Below are 13,848 nucleotides of genomic sequence, written 5' to 3'. Positions count from 1 at the left end.
TACCAGACTGATCAAAGCAACGGTGGATGGTGTGCAAAACTGTGTGAAGATTTCGGACGAACACTCCAGTTCGTTCGAATCGCGCCGGGGACTAAGACAAGGTGATGGACTTTCGTGCCTGTTGTTCAACATTGCGCTAGAAGGTGTTATGCGGAGAGCCGGGTGTAACAGCCGGGGTACGATTTTCAACAGATCCAGTCAATTTATTTGCTTCGCGGATGACATGGACATTGTCGGCCGAACATTTGCAAAGGTGGCAGAACTGTACACCCGCCTGAAACGTGAAGCAACAAAAGTTGGACTGGTGGTGAATGCGTCAAAGACAAAGTACATGCTTGTGGGCGGAACCGAGCGCGACAGGGCCCGCCTGGGAAGCAGTGTTACGATAGACGGGGATACCTTCGAGGTGGTCGAGGAATTCGTCTACCTCGGATCCTTGCTAACGGCTGACAACAACGTTAGTCGTGAAATACGAAGGCGCATCATCTGTGGAAGTCGGGCCTACTACGGGCTCCAGAAGAAACTGCGGTCGAAAAAGATTCGCCACCGCACCAAATGTGTCATGTACAAGATGTTAATAAGACCGGTTGTCCTCTACGGACATGAAACATGGACAATGCTCGAGGAGGACTTGCAAGCACTCGGAGTATTCGAGAGACGGGTGCTTAGGACCATCTTTGGCGGTGTGCAAGAAGACGGTGTGTGGCGGCGAAGAATGAACCATGAGCTCGCCCAACTCTACGGCGAACCCAGTATCCAGAAGGTAGCTAAAGCCGGAAGGGTATGATGGGCAGGACATGTTGCAAGAATGCCGGACAGCAACCCTGCAAAGATGGTGTTCGCTTCCGATCCGGCAGGTACGAGACGGCGTGGAGCGCAGCGAGCGAGATGGGCAGACCAGGTGCAGAACGACTTGGCGAGCGTGGGGCGTATCCGAGGATGGAGAGATGCGGCCTCGAACCGTGCATTGTGGCGTCAAATTGTTGATTCAGTGTTATCTGTTTAGATGTTAACTAAATAAATGAAATGAAAAATGAAGAAAATTATTTTGAGCTATCAGTGGAATGTCTTTACTTGTCATCAGACGAGTTTGTACAATTCCATTCAGTTCCACCACTTGATTGTACCTTTGACAGATACGTTTTCGACTTTAACATTAAGGCCGTCTTCAATGTCTCGTACTTGACTCGATTTTTATTATTATCATTGCATATCACGGAGGATTTTCGATATTGATTGCATACATAATTCACCCATATGAATGAAAGCGAAAATTAGCAAAGTTGTGGGATGAACTTTTGGAATTGATCATTTTCACTGATATTCCTGATCTCCCGGAGGAGACGTCATAGAAAATTTCAACTATTGATTGCACAATCACTTCCCCGCCAAGGATGTTTTGAAATAAAATGTAGAGTTCTGGTATAAACTTCAGGAATAAATATTTTTTGCGGATGTCCTAAATTTCCCGGAGAACCGGAGCCGTTGACAATGTTTTCTAAAAAATCGAATGTGATTAACTTTTGGTATAGGTCACAGAGGACTTTCACTATTTACTCCACATATAATATACCATTACTACATGAATGCTAACAAAAATGTTCAGCTCTGGGATCAACTTTTAGGATTAACCTATTTTACGGATATTTCGGTCCGTATTGTGGTCATTTCGGGTCACAATAGACTTTCGCTAATGATTGCATAATCAATTCGTTGATATAAACAGTTTTGAAAATTTGCTTTGAGATGAACTTTTGGAATTGGTCACATTTACGGATGTTTCGGATTTCCCGGAGGCCGTTTGTGGTCATCTCAGAAGACTTAAATAACTTATTGCGTACACAATTTGCCCATGTGGATGGTTACGAATAAAATAGCTATGCTCTGGAATTAATTTGTGGTATCGGCGATCATGATCCAGATCTTCCGGGGGACCGTTTCTGGGCCATTTGTAGGTCGCAGAAGGCTTATTGCACCCACAATTTGCCAGAATGAAAAATCTCGAAGCTCTGTGATGAACTTTTGGAATTGGCCATCTTACGGATGTTCCGGAGAACCATTTCTGGGGCATTTGGAGGTCACAGAAGACATTTACTATTGATTGCACCCACAATTTGCCAGAATGAATGATTACGAAAAAATCGCGAAGCTCTGAGATAAACTTTTGGAATTGGCCACTTTTACGAATGTTCCGGATCTTCCGGGGGACTGTTTTTGGGACATTTGGAGGCCACAGAAGACTTTTACTATTGATTGCATCCACTATTTTCCAGAATGAATGGTTGCCAAAAAATCCATTGTGTGTAGCTATATATCACTGGACCAAACTAGCGCGATGTATTATTCTTTGTTCACACTAAAAATGGGAAAGCGGACGCATGGTACATTGTTCCCTAAGAAATCCCAGCTAACATGCGTAGCGTAATGTCCTCTTAACGGTACAACACCATTTCATTGAAATGCAAAAATAAACATTATTGATAAAATGGTTTATTAAACAATGTAGGATTTTCTTCATAAGTTTGTTAATAGTTGGATGAGTTAAAAATAATCATTAAAATCGTTACAAATAGATCATTTTAGCACAATCCACCTTATTTTTTGTATATGTTTGTAAGTATGCAAATCATAGTAAGTATGCAAAATTTTAGCTTTCGTATGTGAATCACTTACCCAAAAAAATAATGGATGGATGTGCCACTTGCATAGTAGAATAAAAAATGAATCCATTTGAAAAAATTATAACTTGAAATTTGTTCCATAACTGTTCCAACAACAACTCAACAAGCCTGTTCACTATATTTCTAACCACTAGCAAATTTATCATCTACTTGAATTGTGTACATAAAGTAAATGAAAGAAACGTGATACATATTCCACTCACCTTTTTCGATGCAAGCAGCTCCTTCGGTTCGGACAGGCGAGAACCTTCCCGCGAGGCGGCGAGCCCACCGGGCAGCAGGGGCCCACCGACGGAGGCCACCAGCACCGCGGCTGTGGCGCTCGCTGCCGGCGTTGTTGTAGCTGGTGCCCCATCGGCTGAGACGGAACCCTTCTTCACATACTTATCGTACAGGAGCTTCGAGAGGAAAACTAGCGCAATCACTACGACGATCAACGCGAATAGTAACATGACGAATGTGTCCATCGTTAGATCACCGGCTCCTTCAAAAACACAGATATAATCATCAATTTGGTCAGCCAAATCTTCGGCCATGGTGATGTTGGTGGTGGTGGTAGTAGTTGTGGTTGAGGTTTTTTTTTGGTAGTGGTTGGTGGTTTTTTGGTAAAAGTTTAACTAGCAGAAGGACGACGACGACAATGATGACGACATCTGCCGCCGTGCTCGCTTCTGAGGTGATAAATGATCAATGAGGTTTCTCTTGATTTAGATTTGCGTTGGGGTGGTTTTATTTAGTCTAATTAAGTAGCGTCCTATATGCAACTATGTTCGTACAGGAAGGACTTTCTAACTTAGTGTAGAAGCGTTAGAGGAAGCGCAAACGGACTTCCTTCTCACTGGACGTGGAACTCAAGCGCGACTGGATTCAGCATGTTCAGATGATCATTCATGACGATGGATTGTGGCGCGCATACTTTCGACTCGCGGTGATCTCTAGCAAATGCGGGCGGGGAACCAGAAGAAAAAACACATTCGAGTACGGAATGGGATGTTCATTAGCCAAACGGTCAGAAATAGAATTGCTGTTTATTTTCGAAAACTATAAACAAACACACCGGGAGCAGACATAAAATCGGCTTTAATCGCGCAGCGTGTACCTCATCTACCGGACTAAATAAGCTACAGTTTTGCGGTTTCATCACACTACCCTCATTCTAATGCAACACATAATCAATGAAATGGGTCAGTCATTCAGTCAGTGGATTACTCATTCACAATGTTTTTTACATGACGTGATTCCGTCAAGCAGACACAACAGTGCTCGCTACAGTTCATTGAAAATATTCAAATACATACAGTCTAGTAAAAGCACATCTTACAAAACACAGATTTAAAAAATACATTCTCAGACTCATACTTCTGACACGGTTAGATCAAACTCATTCAATTTGAGTACCGAAAAGGAATAATTTGGATAAGCAGCGCCAATTTCCTTAGTTTAGAGCTCCCATATAGATAAGATTTTTACGATTACGAGGATTTTTTCAAAAAGAGCTAACAAAATGATGCAAAACATTCGATAAAAAAATTAGAGGTTGTGTACAAGGCACGACCGCTCGACAAAAACTAGTCATACTAAGCTTTTTTTTTACATCTTTTGACATTCTAATGGTAAAACACTGAAAACAGTATGAACAAAACATTTCATATAGTAAAAATAAAACTTAAGTTTAAGTAAAAATGTTTTCTCTAGAATTTCCTAGGAATTTAAAAATTGTTGGGCATTGTTTAGTGCCACAAATTATGCTACTCCACTTATATCAACCAATCATCAACCATCCATGAAATTTAGTAAATGCCGCAATAACATTTCGGAACCGAAATTTGTTATTGACCGATGGCACTTCAAATTTGAATGCACTGAAATGTTTTACGTATTTTTGGTCTAAAATCAAGCAAAACTTCAATACGCCTAGCGAACACCACATGTACCACATGAGCAACACTCGCTTGTCGGAGGATTTCAATAGAGTCCTGGAAGAATTTCGACAGAATCCTTAGAGGATTCCGACAGAATCCTTAGAGGATTCCGACAGAATCCTTAGAGGATTCCGACAGAATCCTTAGAGGATTCCGACAGAATCCTTAGAGGATTCCGACAGAATCCTTAGAGGATTCCGACTGAATCCTTAGAGGATTCCGACAGAATCCTTAGAGGATTCCGACAGAATCCTTAGAGGATTCCGACAGAATCCTTAGAGGATTCCGACAGAATCCTTAGAGGATTCCGACAGAATCCTTAGAGGATTCCGACAGAATCCTTAGAGGATTCCGACAGAATCCTTAGAGGATTCCGACAGAATCCTTAGAGGATTCCGACAGAATCCTTAGAGGATTCCGACAGAATCCTTAGAGGATTCCGACAGAATCCTTAGAGGATTTCGACAGAATCCTTAGAGGATTTCGACAGAATCCTTAGAGGATTCCGACAGAATCCTTTGAGGATTCCGACAGAATCCTTTGAGGATTCCGACAGAATCCTTAGAGGATTCCGACAGAATCCTTAGAGGATTCCGACAGAATCCTGGGAGGATTCCGATAGAATCCTTGAAGGATTTCGACAGAATCCTCGGAGGATTCCGACAGAATCCTCGAAGGATTTCGACAGAATCCTCGGAGGATTCCGACAGAATCCTCGGAGGATTCCGACAGAATCTTGGTAGGATTCCGACAGAATCCTGGAAGGATTCCGACAGAATCCTGGGAGGATTCCGACAGAATTCTGGGAGGATTCCGACAGAATCCTGGGAGGATTCCGACAGAATTCTGGGAGGATTCCGACAGAATCCTGGGAGGATTCCGACAGAATCCTGGGAGGATTCCGACAGAATCCTGGGAGGATTCCGACAGAATCCTGGGAGGATTCCGACAGAATCCTGGGAGGATTCCGACAGAATCCTGGGAGGATTCCGACAGAATCCTGGGAGGATTCCGACAGAATCCTGGGAGGATTCCGACAGAATCCTGGGAGGATTCCGACAGAATCCTGGGAGGATTCCGACAGAATCCTGGGAGGATTCCGACAGAATCCTGGGAGGATTCCGACAGAATCCTGGGAGGATTCCGACAGAATCCTGGGAGGATTCCGACAGAATCCTGGGAGGATTCCGACAGAATCCTGGGAGGATTCCGACAGAATCCTGGGAGGATTCCGACAGAATCCTTGGAGGATTCCGACAGAATCCTGGGAGGATTCCGACAGAATCCTGGGAGGATTCCGACAGAATCCTGGGAAGATTCCGACATAATCCTGGGAGGATTCCGATAGAATCCTGGGAGGATTCCGACAGAATACTGGGAGGATTCCGACAGAATCCTGGGAGGATTCCGACAGAATCCTGGGAGGATTCCGACAGAATCCTGGGAGGATTCCGACAGAATCCTGGGAGGATTCCGATAGAATCCTGGGAGGATTCCGACAGAATCCTGGGAGAATTCCGACAGAATCCTGGGAGGATTCCAACAGAATCCTGGGAGGATTCCAACAGAATCCTGGGAGGATTCCAACAGAATCCTGGGAGGATTCCGACAGAATCCTGGGAGGATTCCGACAGAATCCTGGGAGGATTCCGACAGAATCCTGGGAGGATTCCGACAGAATCCTGGGAGGATTCCGACAGAATCCTGGGAGGATTCCGACAGAATCCTGGGAGGATTCCGACAGAATCCTGGGAGGATTCCGACAGAATCCTGGGAGGATTCCGACAGAATCCTGGGAGGATTCCGACAGAATCCTGGGAGGATTCCGACAGAATCCTGGGAGGATTCCGACAGAATCCTGGGAGGATTCCGACAGAATCCTGGGAGGATTCCGACAGAATCCTGGGAGGATTCCGACATAATCCTGGGAGGATTCCGACAGAATCCTGGGAGGATTCCGACAGAATCCTGGGAGGATTCCGACAGAATCCTGGGAGGATTCCGACAGAATCCGGCTGTGTGGAAAAAAATATGGTCCCCAACACCAAATGAATGAGAACAATGCGTTTTATCCTTGTTTTTTCGCACTTGTATAAAAGTTCGATAAATTTGTTTTTAAACAGTTTTTGCCTCCCTCCCAATCCTGGGAGGATTCCGACAGAATCCTGGGAGGATTCCGACAGAATCCTGGGAGGATTCCGACAGAATCCTGGGAGGATTCCGACAGAATCCTGGGAGGAATCCGATAGAATCCTGGGAGGATTCCGACAGAATCCTGGGAGGATTCCGACAGAATCCTGGGAGGATTCCGACAGAATCCTGGGAGGATTCCGACAGAATCCTGGGAGGATTCCGACAGAATCCTGGGAGGATTCCGACAGAATCCTGGGAGGATTCCGACAGAATCCTGGGAGGATTCCGACAGAATCCTGGGAGGATTCCGACAGAATCCTGGGAGGATTCCGACAGAATCCTGGGAGGATTTCGACAGAATCCTGGGAGGATTCCGACAGAATCCTGGGAGGATTCCGACAGAATCCTGGGAGGATTTGGGAGGATTCCGACAGAATCATGGGAGGATTCCGACAGAATCCTGGGAGGATTCCGACAGAATCCTGGGAGGATTCCGACAGAATCCTGGGAGGATTCCGACAGAATCCTGGGAGGATTCCGATAGAATCCTGGGAGGATTCCGACAGAATCCTGGGAGGATTCCGACAGAATCCTGGGAGGATTCCGACAGAATCCTGGGAGGATTCCGACAGAATCCTGGGAGGATTCCGACAGAATCCTGGGAGGATTCCGACAGAATCCTGGGAGGATTCCGACAGAATCCTGGGAGAATTCCGACAGAATCCTGGGAGGATTCCGACAGAATCCTGGGAGGATTCCGACAGAATCCTGGGAGGATTCCGACAGAATCCTGGGAGGATTCCGACAGAATCCGGCTGTGTGGAAAAAAATATGGTCTCCAACACCAAATGAATGAGAACAATGCGTTTTATCCTTGTTTTTTCGCACTTGTATAAAAGTTCGATAAATTTGTTTTGAACAGTTTTTGCCTCCCTCCCAATCCTGGGAGGATTCCGACAGAATCCAGGGAGGATTCCGACAGAATCCTGGGAGGATTCCGACAGAATCCTGGGAGGATTCCGACAGAATCCTGGGAGGATTCCGACAGAATCCTGGGAGGATTCCGACAGAATCCTGGGAGGATTCCGACAGAATCCTGGGAGGATTCCGACAGAATCCTGGGAGGATTCCGACAGAATCCTGGGAGGATTCCGACAGAATCCTGGGAGGATTCCGACAGAATCCTGGGAGGATTCCGACAGAATCCTGGGAGGTTTCCGACAGAATCCTGGGAGAATTCCGACAGAATCCTGGGAGGATTCCGACAGAATCCTGGGAGGATTCCGACAGAATCCTGGGAGGATTCCAACAGAATCCTGGGAGGATTTCGACAGAATCCTGGGAGGATTCCGACAGAATCCTGGGAAGATTCCGACAGAATCCTGGGAGGATTCCGACAGAATTCTGGGAGGATTCCGATAGAATCATGGAGGATTCCGACAGAATCCTGGAAGGATTCCAACAAAATCTTGGGAGGATTCCGACAGAATCCTGGGAGGATTCCAACAAAATCTTGGGAGGATTCCGACAGAATCCTGGGAGGATTCCGACAGAATCCAGGGAGAATTCCGACAGAATCCAGGGAGGATTCCGACAGAATCCTGGGAGGATTCCGACAGAATCCTGGGAGGATTCCGACAGAATCCTGGGAGGATTCCGACAGAATCCTGGGAGGATTCCGACAGAATCCTGGGAGGATTCCGACAGAATCCTGGGAGGATTCCGACAGAATCCTGGGAGGATTCCGACAGAATCCTGGGAGGATTCCGACAGAATCCTGGGAGGATTCCGACAGAATCCTGGGAGGATTCCGACAGAATCCTGGGAGGATTCCGACAGAATCCTGGGAGGATTCCGACAGAATCCTGGGAGGATTCCGACAGAATTCTGGGAGGATTCCGACAGAATCCTGGGAGGATTCCGACAGAATTCTGGGAGGATTCCGACAGAATCCTGGGAGGATTCCGACAGAATCCTGGGAGGATTCCGACAGAATTCTGGGAGGATTCCGACAGAATCCTGGGAGGATTCCGACAGAATCCTGGGAGGATTTCGACAGAATCCTGGGAGGATTCCGACAGAATCCTGGGAGGATTCCGACAGAATCCTGGGAGGATTCCGACAGAATCCTGGGAGGATTCCGACAGAATCCTGGGAGGATTCCGACAGAATCCTGGGAGGATTCCGACAGAATCCTGGGAGGATTCCGACAGAATCCTGGGAGGATTCCGACAGAATCCTGGGAGGATTCCGACAGAATCCTGGGAGGATTCCGACAGAATCCTGGGAGGATTCCGACAGAATCCTGGGAGGATTCCGACAGAATCCTGGGAGGATTCCGACAGAATCCTTGACGGATTCCGACAGAATCCTTGAGGGATTCCGACAGAATCCTGGAGGGATTCCGACAGAATCCTGGAGGGATTCCGACAGAATCCTGGAGGGATTCCGACAGAATCCTGGAGGGATTCCGACAGAATCCAGGAAGGATTCCGACAGAATCAAGGAAGGATTCCGACAGAATCCAGGAAGGATTCCGACAGAATCCTGGAGGGATTCCGAAAGAATCCTGGGAGGATTCCGACAGAATATTGGATAGAATATTGGAGATAGCTTCAATATTGGTTTGAGGTAGAACAGCGTAATCCGCGAAGGATTGTTAAAGGTACTGTCTGCAGAAATATGTTTAAAGTAAAAATGGTCAATTACTGCGCTATAATGCCACAAACCATAGTCAAGTGGATAGTTGTATGGGCAGATAAGTTTCATTTCTCATTTCAAGTATAGAGAAGAATTTATTATTCAAAAAGAATAGCTGAATGCGTGATGATTAATGGTTCAAACTTCGTTCACGATTACTGTTTCGTGCGGGTGTGTTTCGTCTGGGACGCAAAAACAAAATAAGTAGAAACAATCACCCAGCCATAAATATAAATATTCAAGTTTAACAGCCTCATTTGCAATCACACACTTCGACGAGCACCATGCAGCAGCTAGTTGAATCTGCGAAATCTGCTAGACCATGGAATCGAGACGAAGCCTATCATCAGCCAGCAGCCGCAGCCAGCGTGATATCATCACCGTTGTTTGGATCTTGAAAGCACCGTCGTCGCCGGCGTAACTGCCGCCTGCCGGGCCAATAATCGAAGAATGGTTACAGTGTGGATTCCAACAATTGCTAATTGTAGATATGGGTGTGTCAAGATTTACTGTTCGCGATATTGTCACGTGAATGGTTCATTTTTCGGATGGCTGATTATGACCCGAGAAACAAAAGTTTGTATTCGTTTGCCCAACATTATTTAGTCTTGAAATAAATTATGAAGACTGCTAGAATACTTCCCAAGATCTCTTCCTGGATAAGCACTGAAGCACTTCACTGTGCAACACCGTCGTCACCAAAAACAACGTCGTCGAAACCGCGTCATGAGCCACTAACTCAGTCTTCACCATAGGTACTCAACCCCATCCAATGACCGACACAGCTGGTGTCTTTTCTGTTTGCGCTTCGGTGGCCAACGACGACGACGACAGTATTTCTGCAGTTACTATCGTGCGGAACTATTTTCGTACCAAACACATCACCCAACCCAACATCAATCGAATAACACACGGTCGCGCGAAAACACCAAACAGCCGGCTTGTCCTCTCCCTCTTTCTCTCGACTCGGTATGGTCGAGCACTGACTCCGCTGCTGATGCGCTGATGTCATAAGGTCAAACACGCCGACCGTACGCGAATTTCACATGCACATTATAATATACACGATGTAGACACATCATCGCCATGAAATATTGATTTTAACGGCCAGGAGTTAATCTCTGGAGCAACCGCAGGACGAAGTGGTAATATATGGTTGCGAGATAACTAGTCGTTGATGGAACCGTTTAGAATGCAATTAGTTGTTATCCAAAAATTCCATTAAACAGACCAACATGTCCAATATCAAATAGAATTATTCAGAATGATAATTAAGAGACCTTTTGATCTTTGGGGTCTTCAATTGCCTATGCGAATTGAAAACGCGAATTGCGCTGCTTGACTCTATAGCACTTTTGTATGGCAGCTCACATAGTCAGATCGATTCGTTTAACATGCGCACAGCCCTCAGGATCATATCAATATGAAACCGTTATGCTAGCGACTAGTTTAGCTAAATATGATGGTGTTGGCTTTTTGTTATATCTAAGAACAATCAAAATTTGCAGCAAGCAGCAATTATCTTAGAAGCAGGACTGACAATATCTGGTCATTGTCGTTGCATGAAGATAGCGAAAAACTATAGTCTTCGTCATAACAGTGAACGACGAAACACCCACCTATTCGGTTTCTTCACGTCGTCATGCTTACCACGAAGATAGAAACCACGTCACTATAGACGGATTGATTAAAAACAGATTTGCGTCACAAATAAACACACAAATGGTATCCTGAAGGCAATTCTAGGGATTTCGGAATTCTATCTTTCTGGAAGCTTACAGTATTTAAGAAAGACTAAGATAAAGATTCATTGGACCTGATTTTGGTAAAGATTAATTTGCTACTTCGTAGTGGTATTTGATTGAATTTAAAATGAAGCTTTGATTTATAACTTGTGCGTTATTAATTCCTTCGACGCCTAGTAAAATGTCATTTTCAGTTCTGCATTTTCTGGAGCGATTTTGAAGACCTTTCAATTATCCTTTAAATTGTTTTCGTGGTTTCTTCCAGAAATTCTCATGGAACTTGCTCCAGAATTGCTTATGAATTTTCTTCAGGAGTAAATTCCTTCAGAATTTCTCCTTAAAGAATTTCTTCGGAATTTTCTCCACAATCTTAGAAAATGCCTCCTCAAATTCCTTCGGAAATTGATCCAGAAATTTATTTGGGAATTTCTCAGGAAATTCTTTCCAATAATTACTTTACAAATTCCTTCGGAAATTCTCCCGGATGTTGCTTGAACTTGCCTCGGACGAATTAAGTACAATTCAATTTAAATCCACCCGTAGTGTTCTTTTGTAGCCACGTATTTCGACCTCAACTGAAAGGCCGTCTTCAGTGTCGCATACTTGACTTACCTCGTAGATTGCCTCAGAAATCCTTTCGGAAGAGCCTCTGAAAGTTTCTTCAAGAATTTTCTCCAGAAATTACTTCGGCAATTCCAACATTTTTTTTTATCAAAAGTTCCTAAAGGAATTTAATCGAAAATTCTCACAAATGTTGGTTATGAACTTCTCTCAGGAATTGGGTTGTTTAGGGGTATATATGTTTTTACACATTCTGAATCTGCATAAAAAACTGAGCATAACTAAAATTTTTCAGAATTTTTGGAGCCCCGGAACTATTTTAAATTTGTATTTTAAATTTGTATGGGACTATAAATTTGTTCTTATGCTGCATGGGCCAACTGTCATTCTATAAATGTTAGTGTCATTCTATCGATTGAAATGGATTATTGTTTGCTGTACAAAAATGTAAATAAAAGGTTTACAAACAAAATAAAAATATGTTGAAGTTCAGGAAAGCATGCTCTTTATGTTAAACTATAAAAAACCTCATATTTTTCTTTGCTAAACAACCCAAATTGCCTAGGAAATATTTCCAGAAATTCTTTCGGAAGTTTCTCAAAGAATTGCTTCTGAAATTTCTTCGAAAAATTCTTCCAGGAGTTCTTTCGGAAATTTCTTAAGAAATTACATCCTAAATTTCTTTAGGAAGCTAATCCAAGGAAAGGAGTCCAAGCAGTCTTCTACGAATTTATTTGGAAATTCTTTTGGACAATACTCATTGGCGTAAATAAGGGGTGGGGAGGCTAGGGGTTTGTCTAGTCCTCCCTAGAGCTGTGCGCCGCCGCGCCGCGCCACGGCCGCCGTCGATTTTTATGCGCCGCCGCCGCCACCGTTTTTGACCGGCGCACCGCTGTAATTTTTTGACCGCGCCGCCGGTGAATTTTGAGCGAGCCGTTGAAATAATTTAAGTTCTGTAGTCTGGGGGTAGTTGTGTGAATTTATCCTCCTCTCCAATTTGTTAGAAGAAAAATTCCGTTTACCCTTATACAATTGAAAAATTTCGGCTGCGCCGCTGAAAAGAACATTTACGCTCAACCGTCTCTTCATGTCACTTTGATCACAGACAAACAGACATAACACATTGAACATTTACTCATCAAATTCATCGTCGTTCAAACACTAACGACATCTGTTGATTTCAGTTAGTTGAGCAAATCACGAACCAGATGGCGATAGTGAGCAAACGTCAAACTCGAGCAAATCCGATGAGCGCGCCACGAGTGATCGATTGGCCAACTAATGATTATTTGAATTGACCAGTAAATCAGTGAACGATGGAATTTTGACGAGTGTTATGTCTGTTTGTCTGTGCTTTGATGTTAGGATGCAAAATGGGGCCATCCAGAAACCACGTGGTCATATTTTTGAAGATTTTCAACCCCCCTCCCCCCATGTGGTCTATCGTGGTCATTTGGCAGACCCCCCCTCCCCCCCCTTTGACCACGTGGTTTTTTTTTTTTCAAGCACAAAAATTAAAAAAAAACCTATGTAACTAAAACATATGGTTAATCCGATCAATTTTGAAGATGGACAATTTCAACTGATTCAAAATCAAACTAAAACCCAGCATGGAAATTATAAATTTTCATTATTTCGAAGATTCTATTTTTTCTCTGATAAATAATCTAGAGCTGGCTCATCTCTCAAAATTTTTAATTCTTCATTGAAATTTTATTTTGATATTGACTCGTGGAATCCAATGATGCCATACTAAACATATTTTCTCGTTCACTCTGATGTCTTTCGAATAATTTCCCAAGGAACTTCTATTCCATATCTCGAATATGCTTCAGTCAATGGTGGACTCATAGAAGAATGAATGTATTATAGATCAATTATCATTTTGGAGTTCGGATCATTCGATTTATCCAATTAACCAAATTATGAATGATGTATGATATAATATCCCATTAGGTCCATTGGGTTGATATGGCAATTGTTATTTGTACAAGCTACTACAGACTTTTTAGTTTAAAATTATGTTGAGCTTTTTAATGGAATGTCTTTACTTGTCATAAGACGAGTTTGTACCTTCCCATTTAATTCCACCACTTGATTGTACCT

The 13,848-nt window shown here is 43.9% G+C and overlaps 2 protein-coding genes across 12 annotated transcripts in view; both read right to left on the bottom strand.

The window, feature by feature from the left end:
• LOC134225131 (uncharacterized) overlaps positions 1–13,848 on the bottom strand; it is a 105,370-nt gene that overhangs the window by 42,197 nt on the left and 49,325 nt on the right. For 6 of the 9 annotated variants that reach the window (XM_062704942.1, XM_062704943.1, XM_062704940.1 and 3 more), the window contains exon 2: positions 2,885–3,165. In XM_062704942.1, the coding sequence (XP_062560926.1) occupies positions 2,885–3,148 (264 nt within the window). In that variant the 5' untranslated portion in view covers positions 3,149–3,165. Of the gene's footprint in view, positions 1–2,884; positions 3,443–13,848 lie in introns of those variants that run through there. The other 3 variants (XM_062704935.1, XM_062704944.1, XM_062704936.1) reach the window with 2 other exon arrangements.
• The window catches only part of LOC134225132 (protein enabled), a 185,427-nt gene continuing 175,056 nt past the window's right edge, over positions 3,478–13,848 (bottom strand). For 2 of the 3 annotated variants that reach the window (XM_062704945.1, XM_062704946.1), the window contains exon 12: positions 3,478–3,616. In XM_062704945.1, coding sequence (XP_062560929.1) covers positions 3,517–3,616 — 100 coding nt within the window. In that variant the 3' untranslated portion in view covers positions 3,478–3,516. The remainder of the gene's footprint in view (positions 3,617–13,848) is intronic. The other variant, XM_062704948.1, reaches the window with a different exon arrangement.

This window comes from Armigeres subalbatus, chromosome 3 (assembly GCF_024139115.2).
Source record: "Armigeres subalbatus isolate Guangzhou_Male chromosome 3, GZ_Asu_2, whole genome shotgun sequence".
NCBI classification, from domain to species: domain Eukaryota; kingdom Metazoa; phylum Arthropoda; class Insecta; order Diptera; family Culicidae; genus Armigeres; species Armigeres subalbatus.
The sequence above is the reverse complement of the archived record's forward strand: the minus strand, read 5'-3'. Positions and strand labels throughout refer to the sequence as shown.